The sequence below is a fragment of the Pleurodeles waltl genome, chromosome 1_1 (genome assembly GCF_031143425.1).
Source record: "Pleurodeles waltl isolate 20211129_DDA chromosome 1_1, aPleWal1.hap1.20221129, whole genome shotgun sequence".
NCBI lineage: Eukaryota > Metazoa > Chordata > Amphibia > Caudata > Salamandridae > Pleurodeles > Pleurodeles waltl.
Genome location: NC_090436.1, coordinates 384,490,431 through 384,507,892, shown reverse-complemented (window position 1 = coordinate 384,507,892; position 17,462 = coordinate 384,490,431). Strand labels below are relative to the sequence as shown.

Below are 17,462 nucleotides of genomic sequence, written 5' to 3'. Positions count from 1 at the left end.
AAAGACTTCCAGTGGCTCCCCATCCACTAGCACTTCTCAGAAGTATGTACAAAGCCCTGCACAATCAATGTCCTTCTTACCTCAACAGCTGCTTCAATTTCCACACCTGAACAGAACCCTCCATTCGGCCCACCTACTGCACCCACACATCCCCCCACATTCTCAGAGCCTGAGGTCACATTTTCTTTCTGATCCTTGGTGTTCCTCAAGACACTGAAGACAAGGCTCTTTACCTAGATCATAGACTCGGCCAGCACCTCCATATCCAAGTCCTGGATTCTCTCCAGAGTCAGACACTTGCTGTACAAATTCTACAAGTGTTCATAATGTAACTGTGTAACAATCCTTGATGTCATAATCTGTTTGTAGCAAAGTGGCACTATTATGTTGTATGACTGGTGAGTCTTACCATGTAATACTGGCACATTTCCCAGATGTGGACCTCTGGTTCACACCAGTAAACCTTAGCGTAGTCCTGGTAGAGTGGCAGAGAGCAGTCAGGCTACTTAGAAGAACATGCATAAAGCATTTCACAATAACCACATGGACGATAAGTAAATGACACTACTCAAAAGAAATCCAACACCAATGTAGAAAAATAGAGCAGCTTTTTTATCTTAATTTAGACACCAAAGCAAACTTTGTATCTTACATACAATTGGCGTTGTGGATTTTAGAATCATTAAAATATAGATACCCTCTTAGTTGTCAAACGGTTACCATTGAAGTCAGTGGGGGAAAAGCATGGTGTTCAATCATTGACTTGTGGGTTGGGATTCATTGAACCTACCTGGAGTTAAGGTTTTGTGTGTCCCTAGACCAAATCTCAACAGACAGTTTTCCTTTACCTTGCACGGGGAGTCCAGGTGCAGAGGTGCTCTGGCTGTCCTTGGTGCTGATGAGATCTGTGGGCTCTGTCAAAATTGCAGCACTTGGTACTTTGGGCTGGAGCTACTCTCTACCCTCAAAGGGTAGAGGCCTTTGGTGTCCCAGGATGTAAATTCCACAGTAGGATCTTCACTAACATGGCCGAGGACTCTGGGTGCAGTGGTAGGCTTTCAGCTATCAATCAGGGAGGGTCGTGCCAAAGATGCTTTGCCACGTCTCTCAGTCGCCTCCTTCAGGACGCAGGATCCCAGGAGTGGGGTCATTGCAGACATCGGTCACTATGCTGGGGACTGCTCTGGAGTCGGTGATGTTTTAGATGGGATTGGTTACTGGGCTGGCGACTGACAAGCCTTGGCAGCAGCAAAAGTAGTCCGTTGTTAATTAATTGGCTGGAGGTTCTCTGGAATGAAGTAGCTGCTCGAAATTTGATGGGAGTCTCACTACCACTTCCGGGGTGCTGGCCACCGACTTTCTTTGGGCTAACTCAAGAGGGGCCCGACAGGTTGTAATTCTTGTGACGCAGCATGATTCTTCTGCAGATTGCAGGTGACTGGTTCCACCAGTCAGGGGAGTCTGCTTTAGTTTGTGGCGTCCACTGGAGTCCCGCTTGCTGGGAACAACAAGTTGTCACCACTGGTTCATGTTGATCACTCAGTTCCAGTAAATAGCTTCTTGAGGTCACTTAAGAGTCCTCTCTTTGCACGGCGCCGAATTTCCAAGTCCTGTTGTCAGTGACGGCATCTTCTTTGTTCCTCTTCCCAGATTCAAAGTCCGAACTGAGGTTCTGGTGCCCGCGAAGGCTCCTTAAACCCTAGTTTAGGGGGCATTAAGGGTGTCAAGGACATTGGCCAATGGGCTACCAGTCCACCCCTGAAATGACAACTTCCTGGTGGAGTACCTCACTTTTCCATCCAGAACCCACTAATTCTAAGGTTTTCTAACATGGCAGAACCTTCCCTCTGCTGTGCAGACCTCCTAGCCCACAGTAAGGTTGTGGCTAGCCTTTTGGAAATGTAAACCGCCTGCATAAGTGATTTTCCTGCCTGTCAGCCTGGACAGGGCGGGAAGAGATTTGGCCTAGAATGGGGGACAAAAGATTATATATCGACGGCGGTTGAAAGCCTTTGAGGCTCACTGCTGTGATCAACGTAAACACTAGCCATCCTGGGAGGGTGGAGGTGTGACCTCCTTCCTTCACAGGTCCTTTGTCTCTGTCCTGGGGGAAGTCTTAGCATGAACAGCAGCTGAGCAGACTCTTGTCTTTGGCGGCAAATGGCTCAGGAGAGGCGGCCAAGGTGGAAAAGGCTGGTATCTTGGTGGTAACCCTCTAAGGATGCCACTAGGGTACATGTTAGCTAATCCTGGGCATGAGAAACCTGCTCTGGGCTAAAAGACAGAGGGGGTTATTCCAACTTTGGAGGAGGTGGTAATCCGTCCCAAATGTGACGGATTTACCATCAGCCGTATTACGAGTTCCATAGGATATAATGGACTCGTAATACGGCTGGTGGTATATCCGTCACTTTACCGTCACTTTTGGGACGGATTACCACTTCCTCCAAAGTTGGAATAACCCCCAGAGTGTTTGACAACTAACATGGGCAAAATAAGTTGGGCCATCATGGAGTTGGAGATCCGGGACCTGTCCAGATGCCAGCCCATGTTATCCTATGGACTGCTGGTCACTTGCGGTAGATTTGAGTTTTGAATGCTGTCACAGGGCTATATATGCTTGTGCATATATGTCCACACTTATAACACAGTGCACCCTGCCTCCTGGACTAAAGGAGGCCTGCGTTAGGGGTCATTGACCTGTGCTATGGTAGTGAATGGACTCTGTCTCCACTTGGTGTGAGCAGAGTCGGACTCGAGCAGGCTGACATGGCCGCTCTGCAGGTTTACCTTTACTCGGATTAGGCAGGGTGCCACAATCAGTGCTGCAGTCCTGGTAACCCCTTTACCATCCCTGCCCTGGGTACCACTGGTTCCATTTACTAGGGCCTTACAGGGGTGGTAAAGTGCTTGTCAATTGGGTTTGAAAAATCTCAGTGCAGTTTAAGGGAAAGAGCACCCATACTGCGGTCTGGTTAGGAGGCCTCCGTACACTTTCAGGTCAAAAGCAACAGCATCAAGCTGCAAAACGTGGTGAGTGACCATCCCAAAAGGGGACTATACAACTCACCTGAAAAGCAGGACACCACATCAGGTCAAAGCATTTTATAATGGTGTGTTTCCCGATGAGTGGAACACTTGCTCTTTTCCGATTCATGCTTTACTTTAGTTGCAATTTTAACTTCTTTTTCTCTTATTGTTGTCACAAATTTTGAGACATCTTAAGTGTGGCACAAATCTGTGTGCAAATGACCAACATAGCATAACATATGAGACCACCATCAGGCTTTCCAGCGGACCCACACCACGTAAATAGTTTTTGGTCTTATTTAAGATGTTTTGTTTTGAAGCTGTGCTCCTTTAACTAAAAATGGCCCTTCTCATCCTGGTCAAAGCATAAAGAGGAGTTCAGTTTCAAAATTGACAGAACAATACTAAATGGGCCATTCAAACCCTCTGTTAGCTGCGTTTCGCAGTCAATTGACGGCACAAACAATTATTTCTCTTCAGAAAAGTTTACCGCTTGTCCCAACATAGCCAACTTTAAAGAGGAATGAGACATGGTGCCCACTGTTACACTTTACACTTGACCTCTTGATGAAATCCCTAATGAAAAAAAATAAAGAAATGCAGTTACCAGGTCATAAGAGTTAACAACTAGAAGTGGAAAGTACAATGCCATTTTATTGTTCGACTACATTTATGCTTCTTAGTGGACCCTGCTACCTCCATTAAAGAAATGTTGAATTTTTCTAGCATCTCTGGGTTTAAAGGTAACTATTCTAGGTCCCAAGCAATGGGAGTGGCTGGTCCAGATTATGAGGGCCACCCCTACTTGCATAGATGGGACTTTGTATGCACCAACAGTACTATTCACTGTCTGAGGATTACGTCCCAGTACTTGTGATACTCTTAACACCTGTAACCTTAGACTGTCCTTCGGCAAAATCTCTGTTAGCCTCTTTCACCGCGTTAGACATTGTCCAATGTTTCACTGGCCTCACTCATTTGAAGGGGCACACCCTAGATCTTATTTTTAGTAACATCTCTGATCTCATTCTCACCCTCTTTGCCTTTACTTTGGACATGTCATTTTCTTCTGTCATTTAATTTTCCTTATGATGTTCCCAGGGATCCTCAACCCAGGCTCACTATCTCCGGGCGTACTTGGTCAAAGCTGGTGCTAAGAACATGGCATACTGCACTTCGTTCCTCCTCTGATTAGTGACTGTTCCTCCCCTAATGCTGCTGACTTATTTGACAGTTGGATCTCCACCTCTCTGGATTTAGTGCTGCCAGGCAAATTGAGAATAAAAAACCTTCTCATAAATCTAATCCATGGTTCTTGTCTTCTCTACTAGAACTCAGAAAGAATTGTAAAGAATTAGAAAGGGCCTGGAGAAAAAATTACAGTCCCTCTGCTAAAAAAGCTTACAGGCAAGCCATTAGATCCTATCATCATAATATTAAGGCAGCTCAATCTGCTTATTATAGCAATAGAATAGAGAATTCCCTTGACTCTCAGAAAGAAATCTATCTGATTTTTAAAGAGCATACTAGAACTCCTATGCCTGCCTCTGTGATAGAAGCCTCTACTATACATAGTAATCTACTAGCAGCTCATTTTCAGGACAAGATTACTAAGATATATTCTGGTTTTCCTTTGTCCTCCCCCCAGGAGCCATTGGATGAGCAGGCTGCGAACTCCCCTCTTGTTGGGTCCTCGTTAACTATTTTTTCACCCCTCACAGATGCTCTAACTTTTAAATTTCTTTCTAATATTAAATCTGCCTTCCCCTTGGATCCTGCCCCTCCTTCTATCCTTTTGAGGGCTGCAGACATCATTGTCCCACCATTGACAAAAATACTTAATAATTCTCTGACCTTAGGCATTCTCCCTCAGTCCCTCAAACATGCTATTATAAAACCTCTTCTAAAGAAACCAAAGCTTGACCCCTCTGTTTTGGATAATTACAGACCTATTGTTCTTCTTCCCATTCTAGCTAAGATTTTGGAAAAACATGTAAATTTGCAATTGACCGGTTATCTTGAGAGTCATGAGCTTCTACATCCCACTCAAGTGGGCTTTAGAGCACAACATAGTACGGAATCAGCGCTCCTTATGGTGACTGAGTCTGCTCGTCAATTACTAGATCAAGGAGGACATGCTGCTATTATCCTCTTTGATCTTAGTGCAGCCCTCGATACTGTTGCTCACACTCTCCTTTGCGACAGACTTTCTAAGGCAGGCTTGGGAGGCCTGGCCCTCTCTTGGCTTTCTTCTTTTCTTATAGGAAGAACTTTCCAAGTTTTGGATCGTTCTTTTTTTCGTCCGATATCGTTCCTCTGACTTGCGGAGTTCCTCAAGGCTCCTCTCTGAGTCCAATGCTTTTTAATATGTATTTATCATCTTTGGCTAAAGTAGTCACTCCCCACAATCTTTCAATGGTCACCTATGCCGATGACACACAATTAGTGGTATCCCTTTCCAGTACTGGGGTTTCTTCTTCCACTAATTTGGCCGGTTGTATGAAGGACATCGGCGATTGGATGACCCCCTCCAAACTTAAATTTAATGATGGTAAATCTGAAGTACTGATTGTAGGCAATGGCTCTCCAGCTTCTCCTCTAGCATTGCATTCGGAGGCCTTTATTAGTTTGCCCCCTCCTAAGGCGCAGGTAAAAAGCCCAGGTTTTTAGCTTGACCCCCGCTTGACGATGGAACTGCAAGTAAAAAGAATTTCCTCTGTCTGTTTTGGTCTTATTAGAGCTCTTAGGAAGATTCTCAATCTTCTTCCTTTTACAGCCAGAAGAATTCTTATTCAAGCGTTGGCTCTTTCCCGCCTGGATTATGGGAACTCTCTCTATCTTAGTTCCCCAGAGTATGTAGTAAGAAGGCTGCCGATTGTGCAGAATGCGGCAGCTAGACTTCTTACTAACTCTCCCAGGCACCTCTCTGCCAAACCGGCTCTCGTAGCACTTCATTGGCTCCCGATCAAACAGCGCATCCACTTTAAATCTATGTGTATCACCCACAGAGCTTTACATAATAGGGGCCCTCTCTTCTTCAGCTGGCAGATCTTTATTTATGTCCCCCATAGACACCTGAGATCATCATCCACGCGGCAGATTTATATACCCCGCGTTAAGAGATCATGGGGAGGTAACTCTTTCACCACCAAGGCTGCCCGTCTCTGGAATGCCCTGCCTTCTGAACTTTGTCACGAACCATCAGAACCTCTCTTTAGGAAGAAGTTGAAAACTATCCTCTTTAGTAGCTAATCTGCTTTTCTTGGTCTTCCGAGAGTTATTGTGTAGCTTTAGTGCTAGGGTAGCTATGCGCTCTATAAATCCATAAATCCATAAAACTAAACTAAACCTCCAATCACAGATTAAGATCCTTTTTAAGGTCTTGTACAGATGAGAATAGTGGAAGTCCTGGTTCAGTACATTAAGAGTGAAAAATAATTTCCTTCTGTGCTTCCTCTTCCTAGCCCAGACATAGCCACTTAAATTTACTAAGCCTGACCTAAATGATCTACCTTAGCACCTGCTTGATTTTGTGTTGGGAGGTTAAGCACCTAGTCTGTTTAAAGTTAGCTTGCAGAGAGGGCCTTTTTATGGGGGAAGAGCGGAAGGGGATAGAAGGACTTCCCACCTAGCATTAGAAAGGATTGGAGTGGATGAGTCGAACCTGTGATATTCAGTGTAAAGAGATTATCCCCAAGCTCCATTTAAATCTTTCATGGCTGCCCCATGACACAGACCCAAAGTTAGAAGCATTTTTGCCACAATGGTAATGCTCGCCTATTTGGATGGACTAGTCTGAAGCAAAAAAGGGAAGTCATTCTCATCCCTTTTTATCCCTCAGTCCATTACTTGATTTTCACTTTAGGGCTAGCAGATCCACATCCACTGGAGAGCTATTGGCCTACTACTTGCAGTGATTTCAAGGAATGAATGAGTGAGTTTGGACGATCTGGAAGACTTTGAGGCAAGATGCTGATTAACCCTGGAGAATAAATGTAAACTGATGTAAACACTCCCATTAGACAGGAGAAGGAGAGAGACAAAGAACAGTAGTAGGGGTTTAACCCCAGGAGAAACACTTTTCTCACAAGAAGTGGAATATCACGTATCTACATAGTGATACTGGTCTTAATACCTACTGGCAGTTGTCAGTAGATAGGTATAGTTAGGAGCTAGGTTCCATTGAAAAAGCGCTTTTTGTTTTGCTAATAACTTAGGCCTTGTTTGAGGAATCTTCATGAAAATTTTAAAAGTAGTTTGATGCTCACATCAACTGCTGTCTGGAAAGGTTTGGGTTAATTCGTCAAGTGGTGGCAGAGAAGGGGGGGGGGTCCCAAAACAGGTTTTCCCTGTGCAATTTCTCATAGGGATTTTAGACACAGCTACAGCCCGAACCGCTTGATAGAATTACACCAAATTAGGCAGAAAGCTAGATCTTGGTCCAGAAAACTTGGTGTAAATCTGTTTAGTAGTTTTGGAGTTATTTAAGAACAAATATTATGTATATCTGAAGATGCGGATCCACTGCAGTGGACCCACTTGCCAAAAGCAGTGCCCTGATTGACTGGCTGCAACCTCACAGCAAAGTTGCATCTGCCATTTTGTGATTAGAGACACGGTTCCAGGGTGACAATGCACCCGCTCACAGACCCAGTCACACACTCACTCATACAGTCATTAACACAAATACATACTCTCGCAGACCCACACCCATGCACCCACTCACAGACCTATATAGCCACTCACACACCTGCTCAAAACCCCACCAAACCACTACCAGAGCCGCTCAGACCCACGCAGCCACTGAAACCCACTCCTACACCCCTTCACTCACACACACACACACACACACACACACACACACACACCCACCCACCACACACAGACCAACAAATCCACTTAAGCTCCCATGCAGCCAATAACACGCACTTGTACACATTGTAATACAATTTATATTTTTTTTAAATAGGTGAAATCCACTAAAAAACCAAAGGTTACACAAGTGTTATACTTAGGAAATAGCATTTAAAAAACGTAGAAATGGACTGAAAAAAGCAAAGGTTACAGGGACGTTATAGTTAGGTTCAGATTTAGCACACACAAAACCACAGAAATTCAGCAGTTATTGTTATCTCAAGTAAGTATAGCTTGTGTTCTGGGGTAACTATAACTCGCACCCTCTCCGTGCACCGCTACTTAACTCGCATATTGCACCACTTATGATGTCTATCACTTCATTGATAATATCACTGCAACATTTGCAGTGAAATTATTGATGGGAAAACTGTGCATGGCAGGGGCGCAAGCTATTTAATATGCATGTTACACCACTGGCCAGATTGATCAGAGCCTTTTGTTTTTCCCTGGTGTCGTACACTGACAACACTCAACTTGTTGCCTTGCTCTCTAGTATTGACAACAATGCAACTACGATGCAACTACTAGGTTCCATAATTGTGTGCTTGATAATTGCCTCAAGTTGAATTCCGTAAAGACTGAGATCCTTCTTTTTGGCAATGACATCCCCTTTTGGACCCCCTCCTGGTGGTCACAAGAATCGGGTACTCTCCCGACTCCGATTAGGAAGGTAAGGAATCTAGGTTTTTGATGACAAGCTCACCTTCGGAGACCAAATGAATGCAGTCATCTACTCTTCCTTTACACTTTAAGGACAATAAGAAAAATTCTTCCATGTGTTCCCTATGAAGTACAGAAACTGTAGTGACAAACCTTATTCTTTCTTTTTAAAATAGACTACTGTAACGCCCTCTATTTAAACAAGCACTAGTGACTGCTGAACAAACTTAAGACACTGCAGAATGCAGCAGCTTAAATGCTCATGGGGATTCCCAAGTTTCAGTCCGCATCTCAAGCTCTACTTAAATTACACTGAATACCAATCAAGAAGCCTATTGCCTTTAATGTCCTGTGTATCGCCTACAAAGGCCCTTCACGATGTGGGTCCGTACTATCTTAAACATAGCTTTAAATGGTGCTTTCCCACCAGGACGCTCCGCTCTACTTCTGGCAAAAACGTCACAGTACCAAAGTTCAGACGTTCCTCTTGAGGCGGCAGAAGTTTTGTCTGTGCCGCCAGACTATGGAACAGCCTACATTTTAATGTTAAATCTGTGACCAATCTCCTTCTCTTCGGAAAGTCTTTAAAAACTTGGTTATTTGCTAATTATTGAGGGCTTTTTCTTTCTAAGAACTTTCTGAACCGTTGCATCCGGGCATTCATGCGCTTTATAAGTATTTATCATTTTTTGTCATGTTATGTGCTTTTTAATCATTTGTCATGTCATAGTTACCTTGGGCACGAGTTATAGTTACTTGAGATAACAGTTACTATAACTGTTGAATTACTGTGGTTTGTGTGTGCAAAATCTGAACCTAGCTATAACGTCTTTGTAACTTTTTTTTTGTTCAGTGCTATACATAGGTATATGCCTCTGTGGAAGGTCACAGAAGATCAGAATGAACGCTTTCAATAATCCGTACCCAGTGTGAACATCTCAAACCTGTTGGTACCTAACCAGAGTGCGACTTATGGTCGTGATTGGGGAGTCTGACTTGCGTTGGAGACATTGAGAGAAAGAATGGCACATATCTGGCGGATTGTCCACCTGATGGGGCCCTACTGAGTTTCGATTTTCAGCTCTCTAAAAGACACGATACTAGACGTGACTTTTGACGCCTTTGCTGTACTCTTGCAAGTCCCAGGCAAAGCCAGTATCTATCCTCTCTGCAAAGGACCCATTTCTCGCTTTCTGTTTGTATTGGTAACTCACGGTGGCACAATAGAAAAAAATATGGTATGGCTAGAATGTCAGGCTCATCTGTTGAAAGAGAGGAGGTGTTGAATGGTGTGGGCTGCGGAAGAATCATAAAATGATACTTGCCTTAGAATGGGCCCAAGTTACTCTACATGTGAGCCTTTTTCATTGCGGAAAGCACCAAATTGAAAGCTTGACCTGTTCTTGCTATTTAATATATAGATGGCTAATGTGATAATGAAACATTGTTTTGCCGAGTATACTGAACACCAATATTCAGAGATGACTACCGTTTTTCTCAGGCCTGTGCATCTGTTATGTTACATTTGATTACAATGAAAGCAAGGTCTCAGTCTCTTAACAGTGAGCACAATAATGAAGGTGTAACTGTGTTTTTTTGTATTTATCTCATAACGTTTGCGTGTATACACATGAGCTTAGTTTATGAACAAGGCTCAAGTTAGTAGGTGCAGTGAATTTGGGAATGTGATGATCTAGTTCTGAGAAATCCCAAGGTTCTTACATTTTTGTCCAGGGCTTATTTGGTTTCCACTCCGGTTCTGCATGCTAGTGGGGTTATTATTATTAATAATAATAAAAAGTTCTTATAGAGCGCGCAGCTACCCATAGCAGGCTTCCTTGCGCTAACAGAACAAGGTGAGGGCACATGAGACATGATATTAAGTGAAAAGGTACGTTTTCAGCTGTTTTCTAAAGTTGAGTAAGTTGTTGTCAGACCTCAGATGGATAGGAAGAGAATTCCAGAGTTTGGAGACTAAGTAGCCAAAAGAAGCCCCCCCCCCCGTTGCTCTTCTAATTCTGGGAGTGGTCAATAAAGAAAGGTTATTTGATCTCCGATCTCAAGGGGCACTGTACGGGGTAATAAGATGAATAGAATAAGAGGGCCAGGGAAATACTTAATCCTGTTTGCAATACATAAAGCCTTAAATTGTATCCTCTTTTTTTTTTTTAAGTGGCAACTAGTGCAGCTGTGTCAGAGCCGAGCATGCTGATTGCGTTTTGGGCACACACATCAATGCTGTGGCTGCAGCATTCTTCGCACCCTGCAAGTTTCTGATGTCATTCGAGGGGCTGTCCAGATAGAGTGAATTAACCTAGTCTAGACAGGAATGTATTGGTCCTTGGACCACTATTCTCTGGCATTCCATGGGGAGCCATTTATGTGTCTTCCGAAGCGATCTTAAAGAGGCCAAAACGTACTGGTGACCGTCTGCAAGGTCATTGTTAAGTTGATATTTAGAATGACACCAAGGCTCTTTACTTCCGATTTAGCGGGCGGGGCATGCTCCCCCAAGTCTGGGGGCCAGAGGAATTGATCCCAGAGTGCTGGATTATTTCCGGTTACCATTACCTCTGTTTTGTCCTCATTAAGCTTGAGGCAACTGGGGGCCATCCAATTAGTTACCTGTTCCCCACAGATACTTAGTCTGTCAGAGGGTGACTGAGTATTATGAGATAGCACAACAATGATTTGGTTGTCATCAGCATAAGATACCAACTATCGTAAAATCCAGGTCGCAGTTAATGTCTGACAGAGGCCGAACATACACATTAAATAATGTAGGGCTCAATGAAGAGCCCTGTGGTACTCTGCACCCCAGCTGGGGTGTGTCTGTAGGAAATGCCCTTCACTAACATGAAAACTCCTGTTAGTGAGAAATGAGGTTCGCAACTTCAAGACTGCTCATGTGATTCCGATTTTATCTAACATCTTACATAGAATTGAGTGGGAGACTGTATCAAACTCTACACTCAGAAGTAATACAATGAGTGCAGCTGACCCACCTCGATCCAATGTCTTCTTGAGGTCCTCCGTGGCCAGCACTAAAGCTGTCTCTGTACTGCACCCTGGTCTGCATTTAGTGAAGTAAATTGTTGGACTCCAAAAAATCAGATACAATACTGTTTATCCATTTTTTCAAGATTTTAATGACCCCGGGGAGTAGCTAGATCGGTCTGTAATGTCTTGCCATATCCAGATCCAAAGTTGTTTTATTTCAACTATGGGCAGATAATAGCATGTTTCGACGAATCCTGGATTCATCTGCTGTCCAGGTAAAGATTGTAGATAGTTGTCAGGGTGGTTATAACAATCTCACCTCCTCTTAACTCCCACTTAATTGTGTTTCCTACCCTCAAAACCTCTTTCTTGGTAAGTTTTGGGAAGACCTGAGGTTTTCTAGCCATACAGTTACTTGCTTTAAAATGAGGATCTCTTGTCTTTGACAGGTAGTCATAAATGAGTTTCACCTTTCCTAAGAAATACCGAACTGTTTACATCGTTCCGTGGAGGAATGGGGGACCTGCTCACGTAACGTTAGGTTTAATAAAGGAGTTGGCAATGCCATATATTGACCATATATATTGGCATATATTTCTTTAGAGGGATGTGACTGACTGATTCTGTGAGCAAACTCTTTTAGCCTGGCTCTGAGAATCGCCTATTGGTACATTTTTAACACACCTTTACAGAGCTCCTTAAACTCCTCATCATTCTTGTGTCTCTACTTTCTTTGAAGTTTTTTACATTCCTTCTTTAGGTCTTTTTAACTCCGATGACAACCATTTGGCATTGGTTCTTGTATTGGGGCGGCTGGTGGGGAGGGCTGTGGGGGGGCTGGGCGTTCTACTGCCCCTTTTTGGGAGTTAATAACTAACGTCGAATTAATCCAATTCAAAAAAATTGGAATAGGGGAGAACATCGTTGCCAGAACACTTAGAGCCATCAGTTAGGAAAATGGTACCTATTGAGAAAGGGCTGACTGAACCAGAACTGGCAACAAGACTGTAATGTTGGCTAACGTTCAGATTAGCTCAAAGTTTGAGTAACTCTGTGTTAGCTCGTCATGCACACGTTTCGTGTTGCTGTACCTTCCATTTATTTGTGGCATAGTATGGCCTCTCTAAAATAACGTGCCACAATGACAGCTGTTTGCCTCAGCAAAGCGGCACTCGCTAGAGGCTGGTGGAGAAAATATACATTACTTGAAAAAATGCGTCAAGCGTTGCTGAAAGTGTGCATGCATTTACATTTGTCTGTGCACTTATTACATTCACAAGTACATGTGCCTAATCTTGTTGCGGTTATTTTCTTTCTGATCTCCAAGACGGTTTGCTGACGCTCCATTTGTGGAGTGAGGAGGGGAGATTGTTCTGATGCCACCATGCAATAATTTAGCTATTTCTGAAGGGAAACTTGAATGCTGCATACCAGGTGCCATGTTTTCTTTTCTTTACTCAATCCTGAGAACACTTTAGTGCTGTACAAAAGTCCAGATTCCTTTTGTTATGTGTTGTCTTCTCGGGTTGTTGTATGAAACACATGAATAAAGTGAGTTGGTCAGTGTACTGAATTGTGGACTAATATTCTATGCTTGTTCTGAAGTTATAAAGTTAGTTTTGCTGACTGTTTATGAATGGTGGCACAAGTTTTTCTTTCTGAGCAAAGTGGTGCTCCACTGATATTCTTCCCCATTTGCAGGGCATAACTAACTTGTGATGCAGCAGCAGTGCATTTTAACATTTTTTTTTTGCTGTTCGTTAAGAATTGGTCTTTTGTATACAATTGACTTAAAGGTCGACCGGTAACTTGTCTCATCAATAAAACACCACAATGGTGGCAGTGTTGTGGTATGATTTTTTTTCCTGTGTGTAATTCGTAAAAAGTCCACGTTTTGGCACCCAATATGTAGGCTGATTTAAAGCTCTTTCTTAATTGCACTGTAAAGTGTTCGACTTTGATGAATTGAACTTTTAAATGATATTGAAGCCTTAACCAGCACTGCACGTTATACAGCGATTGTAATGCACCACAGACAAGTGACACATGCCGTCATTGTGGCATTTAGCTGTGGCAACCCCTCTTAATGGACTCAAGAACTAAAACAACCCTCGCCCTAACCCCACCCCAGTTTTCTGGTCCATTCCTTTTTATCATACGAGAAGTGAATAACCTATTATTCACTCCTACTATAATACAAATGCCGCCCTCCTTTGGGTCTAGCAACAGTCTAATGGCTGGCGCAGAAGCCCTTCAGCAAGAGAGAGAAGCAGGGCTGGGGAAATCCCATTCCTGACACACCTCTGTTCCTCCTTCATTTGTGATGTGCTAAGCGTCACAACAAAAGATAGACATGGGCGCTGCAGACTTGAGCCCTGCGTAGCCGGTGGCTACATGCCAATCAGCCCACTACCCTACTCTTTCCCAACTCATCGGCGTTTGGAAATGGGTGGGTGAAAAAGCTGAAACTGAACTCAACTGTGCAGGTCGCCTGTACCAGTTTCATGGCCTGCTGAAAGCTAAAAGGAGCAATAGTCCAGATGGGACCTGCAGCAAGGTACGTTTAAAAACAACAACAACAAACTTTTAAATGTGTGCTGTAGATATTACTAAATGTGTGTGTTTGCGGGAAATAATTTATCTGTGAGAGAGCATGTGAGGTGTGTGAGAGTAGGTGCGAGAATCAGTGAAGGGAGTCAGTAAGTGAGAATAAGTGACAGAAAGAGAGGACTCTGAATGAATGATACTGAAAAGTCAGACTCACTCACTGGAATTTGAGCCAAAGATTATGCCCCACCACTTTTAACGGTCACCGCTAGCATTTAGTGGAGGAAAAATAAGGGCTGGTCTCTAGAGGGGTCTGCGATTGCCTGAGGTCTCTCAGCTGAGCAGCGTTGTGTGCTGTGGAGTTGTAGTGTATCAGTGGATTGCCTTATAGACTATGCTTGGCTGAACACATTGTGTGTCTAGTATTAATGGTGTATTCCATGTGTTTTCTGTGTATGTGTCTGTGAGTGAGTTATTTGTGATGGTTAATCAGTCCTTTTTGGAAGCTGAATGAGTGATGAGTGGAGATGCTTGGATACGAGAGTTTTTGTCCCACTACTAATTTGATTTGAGAGGCGGGTTTGTTTTTTGGTCTAGCCTAAAGACCACTTTAGCTGTATTGCCAGCCTCATGTTTAATAACAAAAAATCGTAATAAAAATGACATACATATATATTTACACAAAAGGGACTGGGGCCTTCTTCATCCATTGGTGTGTTTAAGTGCTATTAACTCATTGTTTGCACCCACTGTATTCTACGGCATGGGTCAGTAGGTTAGGCCACTTCAACCATTGTTTTTCTTCATTATAAGTGACAGCATTTTGGTCTTGCTCATCTGCATATCTGCGTAAAAAGTAGTCTACGCCAGTGCCATGGTTGGCGGATCAATTTCTGCTTTCATTGTAGGTTTTTATATTTATGGGATGATTCAGTTTTGGCTAACCCTTTTTTACATAAATGCATGCCACCATTACAAGGCAGCATTCATACTCATTTAATTCTTTTAGCATAAGTTTGCAAATAGAAAAATAAGACTTGCCATGGCCATACCTATGGGTTTTGTTGATGCATTTTCTTTTTAAACTAGATTTGGTGTATTAGCCAAACGAGGTATAATGAGCACATTTTATAGATTCTTAAGTCAGTTCAGTGTACAACTCCTGTTGACTTCTGATCTGGCCCGTGTGTCCAGTGTCATAGCTGACTGAATTATGCTCTCTGCTTGGCATTTGAAATGATGGGCTGTTCAAGGATAGACACTGAGGTGAAAGTGGAAATAAGGAAAACCAATTATTCCCTTTTAATGTCACAAATAATCTGCATAACTCAATGGGAACCCAAATTCTAGCCCCCTGGAAAAGCCTTTCTTTGCATTTTTCTTTCCTGGTGTATGCCATCATATTTCCATTATTATACACAATCAAAAGATTGATGGTATTCCTAGAGGCACCTGTGCAATTGGAAAACTAGTTTTCCCATTTTAGCAGGATCATTAAGTGCCATGGTCTCTAACAATATTAGGTACGTTTTAAGATGTGTCAAAAAAGCAGGTACCAACTAACAGATTTGGTAAAAGTGTATTGAAACTTTTAGGGTAACTTAATCTTGTTAAAAAGTTGTAAGTAAAGTATATTAAAATTGACACGCCATCTAAGATGTTTTTTTTAACTTTTTTATGACAGCTAAGTCTGCAAATACTGGAGTTATTTCAGGCTTGTCAGCAGCAGGCTGGTGACCTGAAGAAAAAAGACATCTGTCGAGCAGAACTTCAGAGGGAAATTCAGCAGATGTTTCCACGTATGTGCATGTTTTTCATTGTAATAATCTTCACCCTCGTTCATTGCAGTTCATTTTCTTTGATTTTACAGGTTGCAGTAGACTGTTTGACTAGTACATTCTATATTAGGTCAAACTCGAGATCATATACTCTATAAATAACAAATGGCAATATAATGCCCTACAGGAGTTTTTCCCAGTTAGGGAAGCCCAGTTAAGAAGCCATTGAAATCGATGGTAATGTGTACAATAATGCTACTGGCCAATGCGAAGTTCATTATATAATCCTTTGAAGCACACTAGCGTAATCGCACTGATGTGACTGAACAAAGTTGATTGTAGATATATATAATTGCTTTTGAAGTCCCTCTGATTAGAAGCATATCTCAGGGGTATTACCTACCATTCCCCTTCCCTCACAATTTAATTAAACGTTCTTCAAATGTTCTGGATTTTGTTGGGATGTTCCTGGGCAGTGATAGTCTACAGATTGCTACACAGTACTTTGAACACTAAGGCCCTCATTACAACCCTGGCGGTCTTGGACCGCCAGGGTTGTTGTGGCGGATTTCACCACCAGCAGGCTGGCGGTGAAATCCCAAATATTACGCTTTTGCAGCAGTTTCCCACCACATTGGTCCCGGCGGTTTTAATCTGCCAGGGCAGCGCTGCTAGCAGCGCTGCCCAGGGGATTACGAGTCCCCCTACCACCCCATGTCACTGGCATGGGCAGTGCAGGGGCCCCCTGTCACGGCCCGTGCAGCTTTTCACTGTCTGCTGTACAGACAGTGAAAAGCGCGACGGGTGCAACTGCACCCGTCGCACGGTCGCAACAACGCTGGCTCCATTTGGGAGCGGGCGGCCGAGATCCCCGCTGGGCGGAAACTAGGTTTCCGCTCGCAGGCCCAACGGGGATCTCCTGATGGCCGCGGTCAGATCTTGGCCGCCAGCCAAGGTCATAATGAGGGCCTAAGTTCTTACGTTCAGTATAAGTATAACATTATAGGTGAAAGTACATAGGGTTAAATAGCTCACCACAGGAAAACTCCTCATGCTAGTTTCATTTTGGGAGGTCAACTGTTTATGTATCCAACATTTGAGTGAATTCCCAAACCAGTCCATGTCCTGTCACACTGAAACTGGATCGTGATTATGCACTTATTGTTGTTTACATTTACAAGTTTGTGGAATTTGACTGTAGGAAGTGGTTATAATGACTAGTTTGTGGTGTAGCCTTGACCTCCACAAAGCCAGTTACTTCAGGTTAATGTTTTGATTTATTTTTTCTAGAATTGGGATGTGTAGTGACCTGAATAAAAAATGGAAAGAGATTGCTTCTGAAATGTGGTCCACACTGACTTCTTTTGAGACGGATAAATTAGCGGATTGTATGGAGACAAAGACCATATGCTTTGTCCATGCTGTAATCCAGTGATTATCTGAATAGAGATTGCATCTGAAATGTGCTCCACACTAACCTCTTTTGAGATGGATAAAGTAGTGGATTGTATAGCGAGAAAGATAATTTGC

General features: G+C 43.2%; 1 protein-coding gene across 1 annotated transcript in view; it reads left to right on the top strand.

The window, feature by feature from the left end:
- Positions 1-17,462, top strand: part of TENT2 (terminal nucleotidyltransferase 2) — a 568,493-nt gene that overhangs the window by 83,572 nt on the left and 467,459 nt on the right. Inside the window, exon 4 of the mRNA XM_069223224.1 lies at positions 15,839-15,953. Coding sequence (XP_069079325.1) covers positions 15,839-15,953 — 115 coding nt within the window. The remainder of the gene's footprint in view (positions 1-15,838; positions 15,954-17,462) is intronic.